General features: G+C 50.2%; 1 protein-coding gene across 2 annotated transcripts in view; it reads left to right on the top strand.

Annotated features, from left to right (window-relative positions):
* The first annotated feature begins 9229 nt into the window (after positions 1-9229).
* Positions 9230-23087, top strand: part of Mlph (melanophilin) — a 43259-nt gene continuing 29401 nt past the window's right edge. Inside the window, exons 1-2 of one of the 2 annotated variants that reach the window (XM_048441806.3) lie at positions 9230-9410; positions 16735-16868. In XM_048441806.3, the coding sequence (XP_048297763.3) occupies positions 16759-16868 (110 nt within the window). In that variant the 5' untranslated portion in view covers positions 9230-9410; positions 16735-16758. The remainder of the gene's footprint in view (positions 9411-16734; positions 16869-23087) is intronic. The other variant, XM_048441807.3, reaches the window with a different exon arrangement.

The following is a 23087-nucleotide window of genomic DNA, read 5'->3' on the forward strand; positions in this document are numbered from 1 at the left end:
GGCTAGGAGGAAACCGAATAGGCAGGGGCCAGCAGGGTTGTTGACCCTGAAACACTAGTTCTTCTAGTCTCCTTCCCCTAAGAATAAGCAGGTATCTGGTGAGGGTGAATGGGGATGTTTGGTCTCAGGGAAGAAAACAAAGTGAAGGATGGTTGTTAAAATACATATCCTAAACCAGGCAGAGGAGGCGCACGTCTTTAATCCCAGCACTCAGGATGCAGAGGCAGGTGGATCTCTGTGAGTTCGAGGCCAGCCTGATCTACAAGAGCTAGTTCCAGGACAGCCTCTTAAAGCTACAGAGAAACCCTGCCTCAAAAAACCAATAAAATAAAATAAAAATTAAAAAAATTAAAATATATATACATATCCTAGACAAGAATGCTTGAACCGGGGCTGGGAGTGGGAAGGCAGAGCTTTAGAGGTTCAAGGTGCATGTCCTGTTACCTGAAGGAGTTCAAGTGACTCTGCCTGAGAGCCTAGCTCAGCGTCACTAGATCAGTGGCCTCCAGCCACTCAGTATCCCGGTGGCCTTTGAGGGGAATCTGTGAAGGAAAGAGGCACAAAAGACATGCTTGCCTCAGATTAGCCTGAGTGGGGCCCTGTCCCACTCACTGTCATAGGCCCTCTGGAAGGTCACAGGCTCCCTGAGCCTCAGGTTCTCCTCCATCATTAAAGTATAATGTCGGAAGCACCACTGTCCGCGAGCCTGCTGTAGAGACCGACAAGTCACCAGAAGGAGTCCCTAGAGCCAGGCCTCAAAGAGTGCAGGGCTTAGAGCATCTCTGGATCATGGGAAGCCACTGTGAGCATCACAAGAGGGCGAGCAACTCTCAGCTGGGGTTGCAATAGAGAGAATGGACTTTCCCTGATCCAGGGTGGCAGCCCCTCTCAAGGTCCTCACTCCAGCCCTTTTGATGCGCACCGTTCTCCAGAGTTCGAGGTCCCGAGGCCTTTCTCTTAGGGTCAACACTGCCCCTGCCGAAAGCTGCACCACCCAGAGCTCACCTGACCTAGAATGAACAGGAGAGGCGCAGGACTGTTTACTCAACAATTGCTGAGGCCAGACATGGGTGCTGAAGCCCGTGATTGCAACCACAGGATGCTAGGGAACCCTGAAAATCCCCCTAGACTCACCCTCTCCCCAAAGTGCCGAGAGTCATATGGCCTGGGATGCAGTTGGCATCTCATACCAGGGCCGCTCTCTGGAGATCTGAGAGCACAAGCCTGGGTCATGGCAGCCCTGACAAGTTAGGCTCCACCGCCGCTCACCCACTGGCAGAAAATAAGACTTAACTCAATGTGGCCACGCTGGGAGGAGGAACGGACGAAGAGGTTCAGAGTCCCCTGAAAGTCCGTCTTCAGGCACTGCCATGAGATTTAGGATTAATCGGAGAGCAAGAAGTGGTCCCGATGGAGGTGGGTCATTGTATCGTCATCGTCCTTGTCGCCTGGGCTCCGGCCTCCCGAAAGGTAGTCTGACAAACTGTTCAGACCTAAACCTCTTTCTAGGAGGTAATTCCTCCCTCTGATTGGCACTGGGGTCCCAACCTTTTATTTTACCCGGCACGAGATTCCTGGGAAGTTCCTATTTCTTACGGTTTTGTTTTAATAGTCTGATGGGGAGGGGGGCATGCGTGTCTCTCTCTAGAATAGCTACACTCCTGCCAGGATAGCTACACTCCCAGCTATCTTCTGACTAGAAACCCATATAAAGCCCCAAGGTCCCAAGAAATCCAAGGCCAGAAGTGTTCCCGGAGTCAGAAACTCCAGTCTACCCTTCTCTGTTCTCTTCTGCTTCCCCGACTCCAGCTGCTGGGGGCAATGTCAACACCACCACCCTTGGCCTCTGTCTTCTCACTGGACTCAGCCAATGAGGGGCCAGAAGGGCTTGGTGGACCAAGCAAAGCCATGATAGCAACTAGGAGTGGATGCCCTGTGCCCCACAGCTCTATGGCAGCAGCCTCGGGGAGACACTGTCCTGTCTCGGAAACTACGCCCTCCTCTGTTTCCTGGTCTTAAGATAGGTGACTGCTGCTGTGGCCCAGATGAAGGTGTTGCTGGGCAACACTTCTGCCCCGTCTCCAGCTCAGGCTATAGCTGGGATGCACAGACCAAGGCCCATATTGAATGGTCTTGGGCTCTGTCCAACAGTGCACTCACTTCCATGAGGGCTTGACTCCATCCCGCTCCATCAAGCTGGATACCAGAAAAGGAGCCGATCTTCCAGAACTCAGACCCAAGCGTAAGTGCCCCACTGGAAAGCCCCCCGCTAGAAAACAATGCCCCACTGCACCTACTCCCAGCTTCAACCTACATGCAGTGATGCCCTGCCTGCCGTAGTGTTGCCGGCAGTGATGCCCCTAAAGGCTGGCCTGTAGCGGGCAGGACTTTCCCAGGGTCCAGGGATCAACTGGAGTCCCAGCTTCCCAGCAGGATCAGCTTAATGGAGAGATGGGGGCTTTCCTGGTCTTAGATCCACCCAGGAGGCCATATGTGGGTGGGTCCCTGCAGGCCTAGAGGTCCTAGGGTCTCTATAGGAAATGCACTAGGGATCCTGGTGATGGGAAATCCCAGCATTCCACCTCTACCAAGGGACTCCCCAAGCAGAACTGGAGTGGAGCCAAATGACTCAACAATTCCTAGGCTCTGCAAAGCGGTCCCCTAGGTTGGCCAGGAACCAAGGCCAGAGGCGTCAGGAGCAGAGTAAGTTCGTCTGTGTGTTTAATTTAGTATTGGGAGGAGAAGGAGAAGAAGGAGGGGACAGGGAGGCAGGGAGGGAAGGAGGGGGAAGATGGACAGAAGGGAAAGAAGACAGAAAGAAAGGGGAAAGGGTAGAACAAAATTGAGCATTAAGAAGTTTTGAGATGAGAACCGTTGAATGGGAATACCAAGCTAGTAACCTAGTGGTGGCTTAACATGATTTCATTTTCAAGTGCAGGGCAGAGACAAAGACAGGCCACCAGAACATAAGGTGGTGGAGCTGGGTTCCCTAATGAAGGTCTCCTGACAAAAGGCAACAGTGTCTCAGGAGTGGGTGGCCTGAACCTCAGTGTCTTCCCCCACCCTCCTGGGTGGGCTCCAGGCCACCACCACGGGGACAGACAGGGCGGGCGCCCGGCACAGAAGCCGCAGCCCTGCCCTTCGTGCTGCATGAGTCACCATGGCTGGCAGCACACCAAGTGGCTTCGAGGGAAGCCAAGATGGGAAGGAGGGGGTCACGGATAGCGGGCCCCTGGGAGACAAGGGAGGTGCAGGGTGAGAGGCTAAAACATGACTTCACCATGAGTGAGAAAAGGTGCTGGGGCCTGGGAAGGTGTCCCTGAATTAAACGCAGGGAATCTGGACAAGGGCTGGTTCCGGTCAGCTGACTGGGACAGATGACCACCCTCCAGCGGGTGACAATTTGGCACTGAGCCCCAGGTCCTCCAGCTGTGGTTCTGTCGCCCCCTGTCGGTGTGGAGGAGTCACAGCAGGACACTGCTTTCAACTTGCATTAGCCTGGGGTGACTCCCCTCTGTGTAATCCCAGGAGGGCCCTGCCTGTATAGGTCATATATGTCAATGGAGCCTGGCGCTGACCTACGAGCCTTGTAGGGAATGTTGGGCACCGGTCCTACAGGGTGTCCCAGACCCTCATCTCCTGGCGCATGGCAAATGAAAGGCTTTTAGGAAGGACCCAAAAAAGGAGAGAAGAAAGCAAACAAGGGAAGAAGGACAAGGCTGCAATTCCAGCCTTCGGGAGGCTGAGGCAGGAGGATCACAGAAAGTACCCACAACAAGAGAAATATTAACCCTTTGTGTCTTAAGTCGGGCAGTTCTGTCTTCACACCTCTGCTGCCTGGGGACCGTCTTGGAAGAAGCCACCTTACTCGACGATAGTTGTGCGCCTGGCGGAACACAAAGATCCACCTTTCTCCAGCTCCTCTCTGGGGAGTCAGCTGCATTAACCTTCACAATGCAAACCCATCTGACAGGGGCTTACACCGGCTTTAATTTTGTTCCCACAGCAAGGGAACTTAGAGATGGACTGCCTACTGAGGAGACAGCTCACAGTATCACAGGGGCTCGATCCTGTCTTTCCACCCAGGATCCTAGGGGCACCTTTCGCTTGTCTCCTTCTGGCTGCCAGACACTTTCTGCGGCTCCAGACCACTACCCCCAACTAAGTTCCAGGCCAGAAGAAGGAAAAGGAAACAGAATAGCAGATAACTTCCTCCTAGTGAAGGGACTCTGTCCCCAGGGGCCTCTCCCTCCCCACCTTCATTGTACAGGATGTGTCCCATGAATCGTACTACAAGAGCGACGGAAACACACAGATTTTCACCCGGCTGTGTCCCTCTGCTGCGTGGAATTGGGACTTGTTGGTTCAGAAGGGGCATGGTCATGGGTGGGGCCTGTGTGCTGCTGTTCTGTGCTCTGCCTTGCCTCCAAGGTGAAGTCTGAGATGTCAACAGAACAACTGAGGCACAGTAGGACTGAAATTTTTCCCCAAGATGGCACAGCTAATGGGTGACTGACTCTCTGGCCTCCTGGCTTTAGGGATCGATGGTTGATTGCTTGGTGACGTAAAATGACGTGGATTTGTGAGGTGAATATATGATAACTGCCCTAAAATTTACGTCAGTGGGACCTTCTGCCATTGTGACAAGAGCTGAGGAAGTAACTTAAAGAAGGGACGAGTTAGTGTGGCTCAAAGTTCCAGAAGTTTCTGTCACATCGTTTGACTCCATTGCTCCATGAAGTTGAGCACTGAGATGGGGGGGGAGGGGAGAGAATGTTTTAAAGCCATGCACCTCGTAGACGGGAAGCAGAGAGGCAGAAGACTGGCACCAGGCGCCCACTTTCCTCTGCCAGGCTCCACCCCCCCCCAGAACCTCCTAGAATGGCGCCGCCAGTTTGGGACCAGACATTCAGCAGATTGAAAATTTATGTTCAAATTAGGATAAAATCTTTGTCATGATTCCAACATCTGGTGCATCTAAGTTCTGGATTCTACTAACTGCCCGTTTTTGTCCAAATGTTGTCCTGTCTCTGGGTGTGAACAATAACTTTGCTCTGTCTCCCGGTCACTTGGGCTGCTGCATCAGACTTGAGCTGGATGAATCTTCTATATTGGCAGTTACCCTGTGTAGGGGCAGGTTAGGTCTGCTGTGTGTGCCACACCAATGACAGTTCCCTCTTCTGAGCTCCTGCCATGTTAGTTGTGTCTATTCTGTTCTTGCCTTACTCTCTTCCTTCTAGTGTTTTCTGAGGGCAGTGAGAATACTTCCCTGAGCCATATACTGCCATAGGTAAGCTTCTGGGGGAGGGTCAGAAACCATGGGGCCCCGGTCCCTTATGCCACTAAATGGAAGGCAGGGGCCATATTGCTTCCCCCGTCCTATGAAGAGAGGAAACTGGACCCCTGTGCCAGACTATGAAGCAGGGCTAAGGTGGCCTGTTGTGGTCACTGTCACTGATGGTCATAGGGACGCATTGCTTGCTGGGGCCTGCTGGGTAGTGAAAAGGGGGCTGAGTTTCCTCGTCTGAAAGATGCAAGGTTCAAGTATGCAGCCTTTCGAAAGAGAAAGCTACCCACCCCCAGAAAGAGAACAAGGAAGGGTGGATTGCAAGGCAGGCTAAAATGCCAGGGAGTCAGAGAGGACCCCCCGAGGTAGCCCAGGAAGCCCGAAGGAGCTAGGTAAGTAGCAGTGCGAAGATGCAAAACGTGTTCTCGGCCATCGTTAGAATTTGTTTATGGAAATGTAATTTACTGGTGGTGGTATACATGTCAATGTTGAAGGCACACATTCCTCCCCACAAAGAATTTATTTATTGCAAAGAGGGAGAGAGAAATCTGGCCACAGTGAAGCCTAGAGGACAGAGCCTTCAGGCAGGGATCATAATGAGAAACCAGCGTAATGACACTGGTCAAATCACACAGTACACAACACACAGCACACACATTATATAACATACATATATTATATATATATATGTATATACATATATTATATAGACCCTCTCTATGTAGACCTGGAAGGTCTGGGACTCACTATGTAGAGCAGTCTGGCCTCTGAACTCACAAACGCACACCTGCTTCTGCCTCCTAAGTGATGGGATTGAAGTATGAGCCACCATGCTTGGTTATGATTAGCTTAAATGGGGGCTGGGGACTTGAACCCATTTACATATAGTGTATAACATTACACATAAGTGCGTACTCATAGAGTGAGCATGGTTGCACATGGTCAACCATGGTCGCACATTGGGCTTACAGGCCCAATGCTGTAGAAGACAGAGACAGGAGGCTCTTAGGGACTTGCTGGCGGCCAGTGTAGCTCCAGGTTCAGTGAGGAAACCCTGTCTCAAAGGAATAAGGTGGAGAGAGATAGAGCAGGGTGCTCATGTCTTCTCCTGGCCCGCTTCATGCACACTCACACACGCACATCACATTCACCACTAGCACACATACAAGCACACGCATATGTGCTTAGTGGGAGAGAGACAGAGAGAGATGGCTGCTAGATGCACCTGATTCTGGCCAGACTCTTTGGCACTAAATAATGTTATGGAAACAGTCTGGAAAAGGCAGAAGGCCCTGATGGGCAGCGTCAAGCTTCAGTGGTTGAAATCTGGATTTTGGTTCTCTAGATGGTCATTCTGGTTTACACACACAACACGCTGACCTGTGTCCATCCACAAGTCCCTCCCAAGTGGCGGGAGGAAGTTGGCAGTTCTCTGTGTCACCTTCTGTAATTTTGAGTTTGCTTCAACAATTTTAAAATCGCTTCTAATTTTGAAATAGTCTCTTAAAAAAAAAAAGACACATACACACTTTGACTCTGATCAAAGTTCCAAATTTCAGTTTGATTCTAGAGACATTGTTCTAAGTGTGTCCATAGAGCTGCGATCATGTCTGTACCGTATAAACCACCATAAATACGGAATGTTGGTACAATGATAGAAGTGGAAGAATTATCTAAAAAAGTCTGTCCATCAATAGACAGCTAGCAGCCCCACTGTGCACGTCCTGCGATCATCGGACAGGACGGAACAGATTTCTGCTGGCTGCAGTGGACATTTACCCAGAGCACCATTTACCACATGGCGCACTCCACTGTGGACTATGTGTACTAAGTCCAAGAGGACTTACTGCATTGATTTTGTTACTCCACCAGGCATGGAAGAACACTGGAGCCGAGGGAGGCAGCCTGCCAGGGTGAGGTAGCCAGAAAGTCACGCTTCTCCCACAGAACCCCAAGTCACACAACTGCTGAATGACACATACATGCACACGCACGTGTGCGCACACACACACACACAGAGTGTGTGTCATACACTCAGACATATGCACAGAGAGTCGTACACTCAATCATATGTACACACACAGAGTCATATACTCAATCATATATCCACATGCACTCACACTCATGCACACAAAACAAGACAGAAATATCATATAAATCATCAGTGACGATCGCTTTTAGAGACTGGGCTTGGGAGTGGGAGGAATTTAACCTTTTATTCTTTATATTCTGTACCGTATATCTTCACTTTAATGTATACCGCCTTGATTCCATCTAAAACTTTTTTAAGGTCTTTATTTTTTTAAGATTTGCTTACTTTTATTGTGTGTAAATGGTGTTTCACCTACATGCGTGTATGTGCAATCCTGCATGCCCAGTGCCCGCAGAGGCCAGAAAGCGGTGCCAGACAGATCCTGGATGATTGTGAGTTGCCACGTGACTACTGGGAATGGAACCTGCGTCCTCTGTAAGAGCAACAAGTGCTCTTAAACGCTGAGCTATCTCTCCAACCCTGTTAATATTTAAAAAAAAAAAACTAGTTCAAATAAGTAAGCATTAGAGTAGAAAGAAACTGGCATATGTCTTCACAATTTCAGGTGTGATCCCAGGACCTTACACACTCAGCAGCTTTCACAGTCCGGGCATCTTGGCATTGTGTAAAACTTAATACTTTCAAGTTAGTATTGGAATTGTGTTGTTGATAACAGTTCCGCTCTTAATTCACCCAACTCACTGGAACACTTAATTCAGCCCCAGTGCCACCACCCCCTATACACACACACACACACACACACACAGTGTGTGCGGTTTTTGAAAGGTCTCTGCAGGTGACCTAAGGTTCCCTTTCCTCTCCGGTTGATGGACAGGCGATGCGGCTCTCACATCTGTCCACCCTGCAGATGTTTATTATCTATACCCCTGTCTATTTTTTGCAGGCACTGGAACTGGGTTGTATAAGATGTCCCTAAAGAATAGAGGCCATTGTTTGAGACGGGAGTCTCTCTCTGTAGCTCAGGCTGGCTTGGCTGGAACTTAATCCTAGCCCAGGTTGGTCTGTAACTCTCTGCAATCCTCCTGCCTCTGTTTCCCAAGTGTTGGGTTTTGTGTGTGAACCACCATACACCCAGCTAAACATATTTCTTATTTGATGGTTTCCAAATAGAGCAATGGGGAGCCGGGTTAGGGTGATGAGATGCTTGGGAGGAGGAGGGTCTCTGAATTCTCTCACCATCCAGGGAAGTTCAGATAGATTACCCAGGCTAAGTCCCCTAAGGGTTGGGAAGAGACGCTGGACTTGAGAGAAACTGGCCTTGAAGCTGACTGAGGCCTGCAAAATTCATTGGCTCTCATCCTGATCTGGAGGCTTTTCCTATCACCAGGTCCTCCCGTGGTGTGAGCTACTGGCCTTTTCTCAGCAGTTAAAGCCCACCTCCTTTCCTCCGTGGCTGGACTGCTCACTGAAGGATCTTGTGGGTCTGGTTGCAGTCCGCAATCTGAGGCCCTGGGGGTATGAGCGACTCTGGCTGAAAACCCTGGGCTCACAGTCTCGCTGACTAGTCGGTGACTCTGGGTAGGGTGCTTTTCTGAGCCTCAGTTTCCCTCTCTGTGAAGCTGCCTCCTTGAAGAGTTAGAATGGGTATTCAAGGAGCAGCCGCCCTCTGCTAGGACTTGCTCTGCCGGTGGGGGTCCCTCTTCTGAGGGACCAGGGCGCAGAGGAATTTAAGGTGTGTGACAGCTCTTCCTGCCTGCCCGCGCTGTCTCCCCCAAGAGTTTGGGGGACGAGGAGACTCTGTCCTCTGCACCCACAGGCGCTTCTCAGAAGGACCCCTGGCTTCGGCTCTGCACTTGGCCTGCGGGAGCACCCAGGCTGCAGGGTGATCCGGGTTGCACGGTGATCCCGGAGCTGGGCGGGACGGAGAGTAGCCCATGTGATCTGAGCAGGCGGCAAGTTGGGCCGGTCCTGTGCCACAGCTGCCCGGCTCCCTGAGCTCTAGCTCAGTGCACCCTGACCCAACGCGGCCCTCGGTGCGTGGAGTTTCTCTCTCAGGACCTAAGGGCAAAGAGCAGAGCCCAGGACTCAAGAGACAGAGCCAAGGGCTGAGCGTTCCCAGGAGAGAAGCTGGTGAGTGCGCGGAGAACCTGGGACTTGCAGGACCCCCAGGAGAGGGAACCCAGCTCAGCGAGGGTTCAGCCCCACCCTTCCTCTGGCTTAGGTCCGTGCTGATGAGGAGCTCACTCACTCAGTAAACCCCAAACTCCAGGCTTCTACCAAGTGCCTCGATCACAGTGGGCTAAATCCTTGGGGAGCCCATTTGGTGCTAATCAGTTGGTTTTAATCAAAAGCCTCAAATTGAGGTAAAAGCTGGCGCCCAGGAAACTTGGGCTGGAGCCCAGGGCTAGAGGCTGTTTGGAGAGAGACTTCTTCCTGTTGCCCAGCTGGTCTTGGAGAAGCAAAAGGAGAGAAAAAGACCGGAGCATGAAAGAGGCACCTGCCTTCCTCCAGACCTCTGACAGCACCAGATACCAGATTTAGTGGAATCCCCTCTCCCTTTTTTTCTGGACCATAGGTTTCCTGGTTCACCTCCTTGTGAGAAGAAAGGTGGGTGGGTTGTAGGCATGGCAGGCATCGCCACCGCTGTTTCCAAGTCTCACAGATCCGAGATTTCACAGAGGACACACCTATATCCTACTGACCTGAACTAAAAACGCAGCTCTCTGCTTTCATCTGAAATGGGCTGGCGAGTTTACCTGTTCTGATTCCGGGCAGTGTGATTGTTCAGGTTTCTCTATGAGGGCTTTGCGTGATAATGAGGACTCAAGACTTCACTAGATGCCCAGGCCATAAAGCCTCAGGAAAGGGGATGAGCTGAAAAGATCAGGGGTAGCTGGGCAGTGAGGTTGGTGCACTCCTGGGCCTGCTGGCTTCCTCTGGGGATGGGTGTCAAATGACCCATCCCCCTTAGCAACACACAGCTTTCCTGGCCATGAGCACTAACTACCCCTGCCCAAGTCTCCAAGGTGTTACTTTTTAGAATTCAAGCAGCACCAGGCAAGGGGTTGTGTGCTCCTCCATCTCACCCAGCATCCATGTCCTATCTCCATATTGGGGACCATGACAGGTGCTTCACATGACTGCGAACCTGGTTCAGGCACATGCATGAGAAGCTGGTGGATCTTTCTGATTGAAGCATGAATGGCTCTGAAAAACTTCTCAGCACTGAGGGAGGAGGAAGCTGGGGAGGAGCAAAGAGGTCCCCAGAGCCTGTAGGCTAATGATGCCTTTCCCTTCCCCCACTGTTGATGCAGAATGGCCATGTGCCTGGTCAAGTGGTTAAAGCTCCTTTTAGAACTCACTATCAATTTCTGAAAGAGGATGACCCCCAACATGCATGTGCACCATACCCTACCATACCATATGGTGCCTCTTAATTCTAAGATCCCGGCATCATGCTGGGTTAGAGATGAACAGAGAGGCCATGGAGCACAGCCTTTCATGGTCGAGACAGGGAACCTGCAATCTTGAGAAGAGGGTTGGAAGCCCAGCTACCAACTCTGCAGCTGTACTTGGCTCAGCTCTCAGCCACAGCCTGGGCCGAAGGCTTTGCATGTAGGTCAGAACCAACAGCTGTGGGTAAGGGAGGCTCCCAAGAAACACTGAGAGCAGGGAGCCCAAGCTAGACTTGATGGCAGGCGTCCTGGCTTGGAGGATGTCTTGTAGCCTTTCCAGAGTTTCACGGGGACACCTGGCACTGCTGTGGGACGGGAGTGCTTCTGGGTGGCAGTGTGCACATTCTACTTCTGGAGACTGGAGGCCAGGGGTACTCCTGTTGGTGTGAGCCCTATCCACACACATAACCACACCCAGAAGCTCTGGAGATAGCCCCAAAGGGGTCGTAACTGGCACCTCTGCTTACACTTTCATCTGCAGAACCTGCCTGTCAGCGGGATCTGCTGAGTGTTTCCCCAGTTTGTTTGCTCGCAGTCACTAATGTGCCAGCTTCTGGGCAGGTGGCCCTAGAAGCAGATAAGCCAGGTCTTTGTCTACAAGTTTCCCTTCAAGTGACCGAAGCGTTCATTTAAAACTTTAATAGCTAAAGACAACATCATCCCCTTGAAACTCAGCGGCTGGGTCTGAGTGGTTGCTCTCCGCTTTTATCTCTCCTTCCTGCTGGCCACTCTTTCTGATGCCTCCCTGTTCCCCATTATAATCATTAAGTATCTGGGGACAGCGGACGTCTGGGTGATTGGAAATAGGATTAAAGCCGAGCGGTGGAGCAGAGAGAACTTGAGAGTGCTTTGGGGCTCAGGAAGCTCGTGACTGGGTTATCAGCACAGACAAGGAACAGTCAGAGCCCAGAGGCATCGCCCTGCCCAAACACATGCCCATCCCCCCCTGCCTAGCCAGACACAGGACAGCCCTGGCCCCTCCATGGGTCTGGCACGTTCCCTGCCCTGCACTGGTGCAAGTCCAGATTTTATAAGAGCAGGCTAGTTAACAAGGAGCAAGGAAAGCAGGGATGGTAGAGGATCACTGACTTGCTGGAGACTGCAGACCATGCCTAACCAAGAGGGGCTGCCCTTGCACCTAGTTTAAGTGAGCATGTCCCAGGCCAGGGCTGGGCTGGGCAGTGAAGTTATCAGCATGTCCTCAAACTGTCACTGACTTAGTTTGTGCATTTTACAATACTGGCATCAAACAAATTCTTCATTTGATTTGAGATTATTTTTTTTTAGAAATAGTTATTTTAATCAAGCTTTGTGCTTTTTTCTATTTGTCGATTCACTAAATAGGAAAGCTTTATTGTGGGAGGTAACGATGCATCCAGTTCCGGTGACACTGGTCCCGAGCCTTTGATTGGCCAACGATGCACTCAACAGGTCTTGTCCTGTGGCAATACCACCCTCCGAAGTTCCCATCAGACAAACTCAGAAAACACCTCCTTAGAGCCTCCTGCACTCAAGGACATGGGACTCGATCCAAAAAAACAAAGGGGGTGGGGGCATGAGAGGAAAACTTCATAATGCTTCCAACCCATCAGGTGCCAACACATTGTTCTTAGCTTAGGGATGGGTGTGTGTGCTTTCCAAACACTGAATTCTACCCTTCCTGGATCTCCTAAGCAGAGCAAAGTGAACTTGAGGATCCTTTATGGATCCTCCAAGATGTGTTTTGTCAAGACAGATTTTCCGACCCGGTGAGGAGCACAGAGTTCCTGCCCCTCTCTAGCAAGAATCTGTCTTCACCTTCACGGCTGATGGCCAGCTGTGCTGTCCTGGCACCAGCCTGGACCCTTGTCCTGCCTCATCTGAGCAGCATCCTAAATAACAAGGGTTCAGACTCCTCCCAGGCTCAGCTCCCCAGGCCTTTTCCCACTCCTGACTTCAGACATCACTGGCTTTTGGCTAAGAAACCAAGTGGCTCTCGCTGTGAAAAACAAGCATCATAGGAGGAGAAAGAGCCTAAGCCAGGGCTGGGGGGCTCATGTCATCAGCATGGTACTGGCGTGTGTTGACATTGCTGTACATGCACTCGTTGACACCCAGCACCCTCTGAGAATATAATGGCAAAACTGTATGAGGATTCCTCGATAAAACCCATTACCTTGTATGCTAATCAATAATAATAATAATAATTTAAAAAGAATTTTTTAAAAAAGAATTCAAACTATGAGGATGAGAAAGAGGTGGCCTCTCCTCTGGCTTTTCCTTCACACTCAGGAGTTAAGTGTCCATGGCCTTTGATTTCTACTTCAGGAGGGGAGGGGGTGAGAGCCCTCAGCTGAGGGTCATGCTGCTCATTGGCTCCAAGAATAGAACTTGAGTGAACACTGGCCCCATAAGACACGGGCTTTCAAATGGTGAGAATCCAGAATGAATGGGCCCCAGTCACCCATTTAATAAGAACTTCTTGTTCTGTTCCCTAGAAGACAGACACCACGTGTTCTGAGGGGGTGCCTGGAAGGTGCATTGGCTCCTCGTGGCACTTTCTTGGCCACACCAACCAAGGCACCCCCCAAATACATTCCTCCTAATGGCCACTGTGCTGGAGCGTGAGGATATTGAGGGGTGAATGGAAAAATACTGAGGAGTTATCTTTCACCCATTTGAAGACACAGGACGGTGTGGGGGGCGACTGTTCTAGCTGGCAGCAGGGGACTCTGGAAAGTCACTTTGCTTTTCCTCCTTGCTGTGGAAAACAATACTGGACAAAAGTCACTCAAGGAGGGGTTAGTTTCACTCCCAGTTGGTGGGCATGTGGGAAGGCATAGCAGTAAGCGCAGCTCTAGCTGTGGCCACAGGAGTGTGAGGCAGCTGGTCACATTGCACCCACAGCCAGGCTGCAGAGAGGAATGCCAGCACTGAACTCAGTGGCTCCTTTCGATTCAATCCAGGACCCCAGCACATGCACTGCCCACAGGGTGGGTCTCCCCTCCTCCATTAAACCTCTTTACAGGCATGACTAGAAGTGTGTCTCCTAAACATGCCCCAGCAATGCTGAAGCATGCATGCGTGGGTAGCCTGCTTATATTAGGTTTCATGGTCTGAGTTGAAGAGGATGACTGACCGGGTCTCCCTGGTCTCTTCCTCAAGGCTCCACCGAGATATGAACTCAGATCGCTGGATTCAGAGTTCAGAGCGTTAACCATTACACCACGGGCAAGTTGTGGCCACGGGCAAGTTGTGGCTTCTAGGAGATTCCAAATCTAGTCGGGTTGACAATGACGATTAATCATCACAGTCGTTTTTGTTGCTAGTTTTGAATTTGTGTGTGTGTGAGACATACATATCTCACTCACCATGTTGTTCATGCTAACCTCCAACCTGAGATCCTCCTGCCTCAGTTAACTGACTGCTGAGGATATGGACCATAATTAACAGCCAAATTAAAGTACTTCTCTGACACACAACCTGTTCTTCTCAAACGGTCATACTGACTGCTTCTGATTGTTTGGTGGCTCTGAAAGGGGGAGGGGTGTATCTCAGAATTTGAAAGCAAGATAGAGACCTCCAGGTGGTTGACAGGTCCCTCATGAGAGCACCTGACTGGTTCCCTTTCCTATTATTTCCTAGAAAATAAGTCAGATCCTCAAGGGAGACTTACCAGAGCCTCCCAGTACCAGTCAACTCCCAGTGGCACAAAACAGGTCTTTCTGGCATCTAAACACAGTCCTCTAGAGAACCATATGGTTCCTGGAGCCACTTAGACTAGGGGTCACCCATGGGTGTCCCTTATTGCCTGCTGCAAGCAATGAAGAACATAGAAAGGACATATGTACCAGGGACAAAAAGAGTTCCTGTCCCCAGGGGGCTTAACAGTAACATGACCTCACTGGCCACTAAGAAGTATGAAGAAACTTCTGAAGAGTGGAGGTAGGGAGTGACCAGCAAAGGAGTGAAGCCCACAGTGTGGTCAGAGAAGACCTCTGTTGGTGCCATGTACTCAGTGAAGATGCGTGAGGGAGTTGTCAATGCTGCCCCTAGTTTTATACCCAGATATAATGTCATGTTGATATGACCTGTGAGAGCCATGTGACACCTCTACAAAAAGCCAATATGAGAGCCTGTCTTTCTCTGCTTAGCTACATCACCGTCACTGGCCTGTCTCACACCCACTGCGCACCCAACAGAACATGCAGGCTGGGTCTGTTGGTGACCACTAAACACACGACTCTCCCCCGTGGTATTGCCACCCACAGGAGTCTGAGGACTCGCTGTACAAGTTCTCTCTAACATGCACACGCATGCGCACGCGCACACACGCATGCGCACACACACACACACACACACACACACACACACACGCATGCGCACACACACGTGCACACGCACACGAACTGCCGGAGGAGCTGCACTAGTCCTCTCTAACACGCACACGAACTGCCCGAGAAGTTTGTCAAAATGCAGCCTCCTAGCCTGCAGGGCTTGGCCGAGCTTGGGCATCTTCATCCTAACCAAGTTCTAAAGCAGGCTGCCGGTGTAGATCACACTTAGAGTAAAGTCACTAGGTTCTGCCACCTGTCCTTCTGACGTCTGAATTTTTCCATTTGTGTCCATTGACATGGACATTATTAACAAGGATATCAGGTTTGGAGAGCTTCAAAATCTGAAGTCTGAGTCCATGTGAAGGTACAGATACATAATATCAAAACTCAGGAGATTGAGGCAGGAGGATTGAGAGTTTCATTCTAGTCTGGGTTACACAGCAAGACTATGTCTTAAATAAAATTAATTACATTTTAATTGATTGATCAAAAATCTGGTTTGACCTCCACTCCCTTGGGTCATCTAGAACACAATACACCAGTACACTCAGGGACTTGCTGCTCTGACTGCAACTGAGCCATTCAGAATCCCTGCAAGTCCTAGCTGTTGCCATGGTCAAGTGACCCTAACATACACTGGGCACAAACTCCCACTTGACAGTCTGTCAGCTGACCTCTCCCAGTGAGCAAAGTTGCAGGCTCTAGCCGGTTGTCTTGCCCTTTCGGGTGTTTTTCTTCCTTTAGTCTCACTATGGATCTTGCATGAGTGTTCCTAGAGCAAGCACATTTGGCGTCAGCTTAGTAAGACATTGCTAGGTGGGGTTTCTGGGCCATGTGGCAACCCTAAGCAAGCAGGCCTCACCCCCTAGAAGACTGTAAATCTTTCAGATGATGAGGAACTGTGGTGTTGGTGTCTGTTACCTCATTACCATAAAAGCAACTTAAGAAAGGGAAATTTGCTTTGGGGCTCACAGTCCTCAGGTGACTGGTACTGTAGCAGAAGCATGAGGCAGGTCACACTGAGTCCAAAGTCGTGATGTGGAAGGAGATGAATACCAATGCTCAGCTCCTTTCTCATCTCTCCTTTCCCTTCAGTGAGGGACCCCAGCCCATGGGATGCTGAGCTGCCTACACTCAGTGTGGATCTTTCCTCCTCAGCTAAACCTCACGTAGCTATACCCGGAGGTGTGTCTTCTAGATCATTTTAAACCCAGTCACTTGGACAGTGGAGATTAGCCATCATGTCTACATGGGGAAAGAGTCTCCAAAGCTTCCCTGCCTTCTGAGACCAGCATTGCCAACCCTGAATCACGGGCAATGGCCCCAGGGATTCAAAGCTAGACTAGACTTAGACATGCTCTCTTCTTTTCTGAGCATATGTAATGGGAGACAACAGGCACTCACCTCACAGTGGGAACAGTGAATGATGCTATCTATGCCCCAGGGGCAAGAACTAATTCCCTTACACATCTACTTATTTCCATGTATTTAGCTGTACAAAATTTATTAAATGGCCCTAGTCCCCAGTCAGGTATGTATCCAATTAAAAAAACCATTTGTCCCAGTACACAGATATTGTTGGGGATCCATGGGTGTTTTTATGATATGCCCCATACTTTGTGACTTATTTGCTGTCTCTGGGGCCTCCTGGCATTGACTGGTTGTTATCCCGTGACTTTTCAGGTGTGACGTGGATGAGGCGCAGAGATGGGGAAAAAGCTGGACCTCTCTAAGCTCACAGACGAGGAGGCCAAGCATGTCTGGGCTGTGGTTCAGCGGGACTTCGACCTCAGAAGGAGAGAAGAAGAAAGACTTGAGTAAGTGTCTAGCTGAGCTATGGAGTTAAGGTCCTTTGATGCACCAAGTGGCCGTCACCTCAGGTGCTCCGGTGGTGCAAGGCCAGAGATACTAAGTAGGCAGAATGGATGGGAAGTCACGCCCTGGGAAATGGCTCCCATTGCAAACTTTGAGTTTCTCATTATGAAAAGGAGGCTTCCTGTTCTCTGAAGAACTCCTTCGAATTTGACTCTGCTTCTGGGCGCTGTCTCATGAGCCACGTGGTCCTGAGGTCCCACCTTCAAGAGAGAAAAGCAGCTAACGGTGCTGTGTGAGGAATGTAGTATGGTTTTGAGTCACTTGGACACTGGGATTTGGGCAGAGGCTGGCTTCCATCCTGTTCAGTGATGTGAGGGGCACCCCTCCTTCTGGGTAACCCCAGCCTGTGTACCTCATTCTCCCCACCACCTGAGCCAAAGTTTATCTCATTGCTTATACTTCCCTCTGCCTCTGCCCACAGGGAAGGTTTTTAGTCTGCCTGGCAACTCTTCTCTTCCCTCTGTCTTTTGGGGTCAGCTTATTGAGGAGTTGGGAGGAGACCCTGAGTGAAGACTGAACAGAAGCAAAGGAAGGCAACTAAGGGCAAGCACGGGCTAAGAGCAGACCACACAGGCTCTATGGATTGGCATGTGGGGGTCTTGGGGTTGGGGAACATGGCTCATCTGAGCCCAGTATTTAAAGTCAGGAGGAAAGAGTGTTGTAGAGGGTTCCTGGGGAGGGAACTCAGAGAAAGCCCAGAGAAATGGCTATCAGGCACGGGAGAGTCTCTAGGTCCCAATACAGAGTGGGGTCCAGGACAAATCGCCGAAAGACACGCCCAGTTCAAGGCCAGCACACAGAGGTTCTAGTATTATGGAAAGGGTCTAGTCAGAGCCATCTCGCTGAGTCACCTCCACTCTTCTTCCTGCCTTGCTCTACCTGTGACCCCTGGGTCTTCATCATGAATCAGCCCCATCTTGAGCCAGTCCCATCACCGCCACCCCTGGTTGACTTGGGCCAAAGCCTGTCTCTGCCACCAGCTTGATGCCCGCAGCAGCCTGGATCCACTTTCCAAGCAACTAACGTCCAAGGTTACCACTAGCTCTCTTTCCACCCAAGAGTTGAACTGGTACTCCGCCCCGTCTCCAGAGCAGACCTGGCTGTGGCCAGCCTTTGTTTTAAATAAACAGCAACTGATACCTTCATTCACATTGACGTGCAAGGGAAGGAGACGTCATTTTGCAGGGAGCAAAGTATAGGGATGCCAGACAGGCACCACCTTCCCAGGGACTTGGAGGAGGTCCAAGTCCCCCATCCCAAGCTTAGTGAAATTCCAGGTGTTTTTGCATGCTCCCTTGTAACATCTGGCTTTCCTTATTCCATGCCCCTTTGCTCATTTCTCCCCGTGAGGAAAACACACCCCAGATTACTTCTAAGTACTCTTTGGCTGGGAAGCATCTTACAAGGACCTTCCTGGTGGGATAGCCACAGTCAGGGTCCCTGCTGTTTGCACAGAATGAGCCAGCAGGGGTAGACGTAGCTGTCCCAGGGCAGCAGCCATGGGACTAGGGAATGGGTTTGCTAAAAGTTCCCAATGTCTATCAGGTGGGGAAAGGTTGTGCACAATACTCGTCACAGAGGACCGGGGTGACATCTGCAAAGGGGGCAGTGATGGAAAATCACTGGCAAAATCACCGAGGCCCAAGGGGCACACTGACTTTCACTGTGCACCCACAGTTAACTATAGCTGGCAACAGACGTAGGGCACAGTCATGCGGCAGAGGGTTGACAGATTTCTCGTGATTCTTCTTGAGGTTGCTGCCCAGTCCCAAGTTCCCTATTCCGGGAAATCTATGGTTAAAGGGCAGCCCTGCTCTTCCCTGTGACTTGCCTGCTTGCAAGTTCAGCCTGAGCCCAGGAGGTAGCAGGGTACAGGCCATATGGAGGTCCTGAGGCAGGTGGGAAGGAGCACAGTGAGGTCACAGCAGGAGGCTTAGGCTCTCTGCCCACTCGGGCAGGGGTGACTCTTTGAAAAGGCAAGATTGAAACAGGTATAAAATAAGAAAAAAAAAAAAAACAGGTTCTTGGTGGTAAAATTGGTCCAGCAGAGTGAGCTGACTAAAAGAAGAGTCCCATTTCTTATGTCCCAGGGCTCTCTCCAGTAGTGACTGACATGCACCAGCTGTGGCCTGGAATCCCTTCTTGTGATTCACAGGCACAGCACGCCTGTTGCCATGGTGTCCCGTGATACTCACTATTGGTAGGTGCTTAGATGTAGCAGGGTTACTCTTCAGGGTAGAGGGACCCATGAGCTGCGCTCTTCCCTGCTTGTTCATGGGATAAAATGCCCATCGTGTCTTCCTGACTGGCTGGTGTCTATTGGTTTTGTAAGGAATCTGTCAACGGCTCAAAGAACAAATTCATCCTGTACTGTTTAAATTTCTACATACCCGAGTGTGTTTGCAAACCTCAGCCTGATGCCTTCCACTGATGGAGAAAGAAAAGTACCACCTGATGACGTCATCATATTGACTTCTCAAAGGCGGGTGACAGAAGCCACCACCTGCATGTGGCTATTTGAATTCACTGAAGTTAAACGAAAGAATGTAAGGCCTCGGTTTCACTGGTCACTCTTCAAGTGTCCCCCAAGTAATGAGCATGTGTTATGACTGCCATCGTCCCAGCCCCCCAAGATGGCAAATTTAACGATGAGCTTCATGATGGATTTCTTGGAATCCATTAAAAATAAATGGAAAAATAAGCTGACACTTGACATGGACAGCTCACAAGGCACTGCTGAGCAGAAAAAGCAAGTTATGGAAATGTAATTTTATTTTTAAATATATGTCATAATAGCAGGCTTGGTCCTCACAGAGCCTTCTCTCGGGGGAGTATGTGTGCTGATAGCTAGCCTCTCCCTTCTCTGGCTCCTTTGCTGGTCTAGATTTGTTATATATATATACCTTTGGAGGGCCCAGGGCCCAGGGCCCTGAGCTCAACCCTTGTCTTTCTTCTATGTTCATTCAATCCCCTATGAACTTATCCAGCCTTAAGGGGTTTGGTTTATTGCTTTTGGTGGGGGGAAGGGTAGAAGGGGGTGTTGTTTTGGTTTTTTGGTTTGTAGTGCTGAGGGCTGGACCCAGGGCCTTACTCTACCACTGACATACATACCTAGCCATGCCCAAGGTCAAATGGCACTGCCCAACCTGCAGTGGACGGAATGTTGTGTAGACTATTTCCAATTATGGCAGACATTCACCCACTTCCATGGCTATGAGGACTTGATGGGACTACCTTTTTGGTTTGATGTTATTATATAGTTCTTAAACTTGTATGCATATAAGTGTTTCATATGCATACGTATATGTGCACCACCTGTGTGCAGTACCCATGGAGGCCAGAAGAGGGCATCAGATCCCCTGGAGCTGGAGTTGTAGACAGTTGTAAGCTGCCATGCGGGTGCTGGGAACCGTACCTGGGTCCTCTGCAAGCACTCTTAATCACAAAGCCATTTTCCAGCCCCTGTTTTATTTTATTTGGAACTTAAGTAACATAACACCTATGTCCAGTCGTCAGTAGGTGTCACAGTAGGCCTAGACAGAAAACCAAGACCCTTCTAAACTCTTGACTCAATGAACCCATGTTAAGCTCTTAGATTGAACATCTGACCGACTCATGATTCGTGTCCCCCAAGATCTCATCCCCATCTCAGTTGCTAAAGTCAGGCTCCCGAGGTCATGCTTGTTCCTTTCCTTTCTCGTTCATGTGTCCACAAGCCCATTAGAATACATTCCCAGTGCAACATCAGTTTACTGACTTCAATGCTAGCCCTAAGTCAAGCCACACCAACTCCACACCAACTGACCCCAGTGTCATGGCTTAAAAACAGGACTCTAGTCAGGTCTGGTGTGGGAAGTCCATCTGTCTGCTTTGCTTTTATTGGTTAATAAATAAAGCTGTTTCGGCCAGTGGCTTAGCAGCACAGTGCAAGGCAGGAGTTCCAAGCAGATAGAGGAGGAGAGAGTAGAGGGAATCAGGAAGAAGCCATGTAGCTGCTGCCAGGGACAGAAACCTTGGCTGGAGCCCACTGAAACTTTGCTGGTAGGCCACAACCTCGTGGTGATACATAGATTAATAGATAGAAATGGGTTGGTTAGTTTAGGATATAAGAGCTACCTAGAAATACGCTTAAGCTATTGGCCAGACAGTATTGTAAATAATATAGTTTTTTTTCCTTTTTTTTCCATTCAAAAATTTACACTTCCTCCCCTCCTCCCATTCCCTTCCTGCTCCCCCACTCACCCTCCTCCCTCCCTCTCCCTCCTTAAGAGAGGGCAGGGAACCCTGTCCTGTGGGAAGTCCAAGGCCCTCCCCCCCTACATCCAGGCCTAGGAAGCTTTGCATCCAAATAGACTAGGGTCCCAAAAAGCCAGTACATGCAGTAGAAACAAGTCCCAGTGCCTTTATCAATGGCTTCTCAGTCAGCCCCCATTGTTAGCCACATTCAGAGAGTTCTGTTTGATGGTATGCTCATTCAGTCCCAGTCCAGCTGGATTTGGTGAGCTCCCATTAGAAAAGGCACACTGCCTCAGTGGGTGGACCAACCCCTCGTGGTCCTGACTTCCTTGCTCATCTTCTCCCTCCTTCTGCTCTTCAACTGGACCTTGGGAGCTCAGTCCGTTGCTCTGATGAGGGTCTCTGTCTCTATCTCCATCCATAGCTGGGACTTAATGGTGACGCTGCCTTCTCATTGCGGCCCATGGGCCTCACCCCTGCCCACTGTGAGGTCCCACAACCTCCTAGGACAGCAGCTGAGTGGCTTGCTTGTTAGCCTCTTGTGTCCTTGCCACAAAAGCTTGCTGTATGTCACCAGTGTCTGGCATGGTTACTAGTAGGCTCTACAGCCAGCAGAGTCACACAGTGACACTTAGTAGCTCAAGTTGGCCTCAAACTCAGGATCCTCCTGTCTCAGCCTCCTCAGCGCTGGGTTTATTGGAGTATGGCACCACGTCCAGCTCAGTTCTCTGTCTTTTCAGTCATGTTTAGTCTATTGGCGACACACATTACACACACACACACACACACACACACACCACATACACACCACACATACACACACACACACACACACACACACACACTACTCTCTCTTTCCTTTGAAGCTTGTCATTGAAGAAGCTGACTGCTTAATTCCGTGGTCTTCCACAATCTGAAGTTTCCTGGCTAACGTCTCTCTGACCTTTGGATCAAGGTTCCTTTGTCCTGAGTTGAGAGAAAATTCCAGAGAAGTGTCTCTTATCTCCCATACATTCCACAGCCACAGGTGTCACCTGGGGCTTTAAAAAGCTTTACATACAGAAAAGATAATCACATGTTATTCTTTTTATGCTATACAAACACGGCATTGCCAAAGCAAACCTTGGAGGGAACACCCAGTTAAGCCTCCACTTGTAAGCCCCTCCCTCCTGGGACACCCCCATCCTGGACCTCAGTACGGGCCTGGTACTATGTACAAAGAAGGGCAGCTCAGTGGGGCTCGAGAGCCTGCGCCCTGGTCTTGCCTCGTGCCCTGAATATTTAAAGTCTTCTCAACATCTCTGCCTCCGTGTGTGTAAGGGTCCGATGCTCAGCCGAGGCTATGGTAGAAATGGCTGGATGGTCCTAAAAGCCGGGAAGAGCAGCCAGTCAATGCCTTGCCAGCCTTCGTGACTCACGTCTTTGGGAAGGGAGTGACTGAAGTATGCTTTAATGGCACATCCTGTCCAAGGGACGCAGCCCACAGATCAAATATTAGACCAGCTAACCTTCCCAAAGGCAAATAGGTGGTAGTGTGGGTTTTGATCTCTGCAAATACACAGGAATTCCTGAGATAATCCACGAAAGACCTGTCAGTGTGAGACAAAGGCTCATCTAAAACTCAGCAGAACCGGCTGCAGGGACGGCTGAGCAGTTAGGAGCTCTACTAGAGGTTTGATTCCCAGCACCCACATGGTGACTCCCAATCATCTCCAGTTCCTGGGGATCCAGTGCCCTCTTCTGGTCTCCGTGGGCACCAGACAGACATACGGTGCACAGATATACACAGAGGTAAAACATTCATGCGTACAAAATAAAACTAAAGTTAAAAATCAGGAGAAAAATAAGACAACAGCAGTCACCCTTAGCCGGTCCATCATCCTGACAGACAAGCAGATTAGGGCTGCGGAGAACAGTGGCCGAAA

The sequence above is a fragment of the Myodes glareolus genome, chromosome 1 (genome assembly GCF_982192425.1).
Source record: "Myodes glareolus chromosome 1, mMyoGla1.1, whole genome shotgun sequence".
Classification (NCBI taxonomy): Eukaryota; Metazoa; Chordata; class Mammalia; order Rodentia; family Cricetidae; genus Myodes; species Myodes glareolus.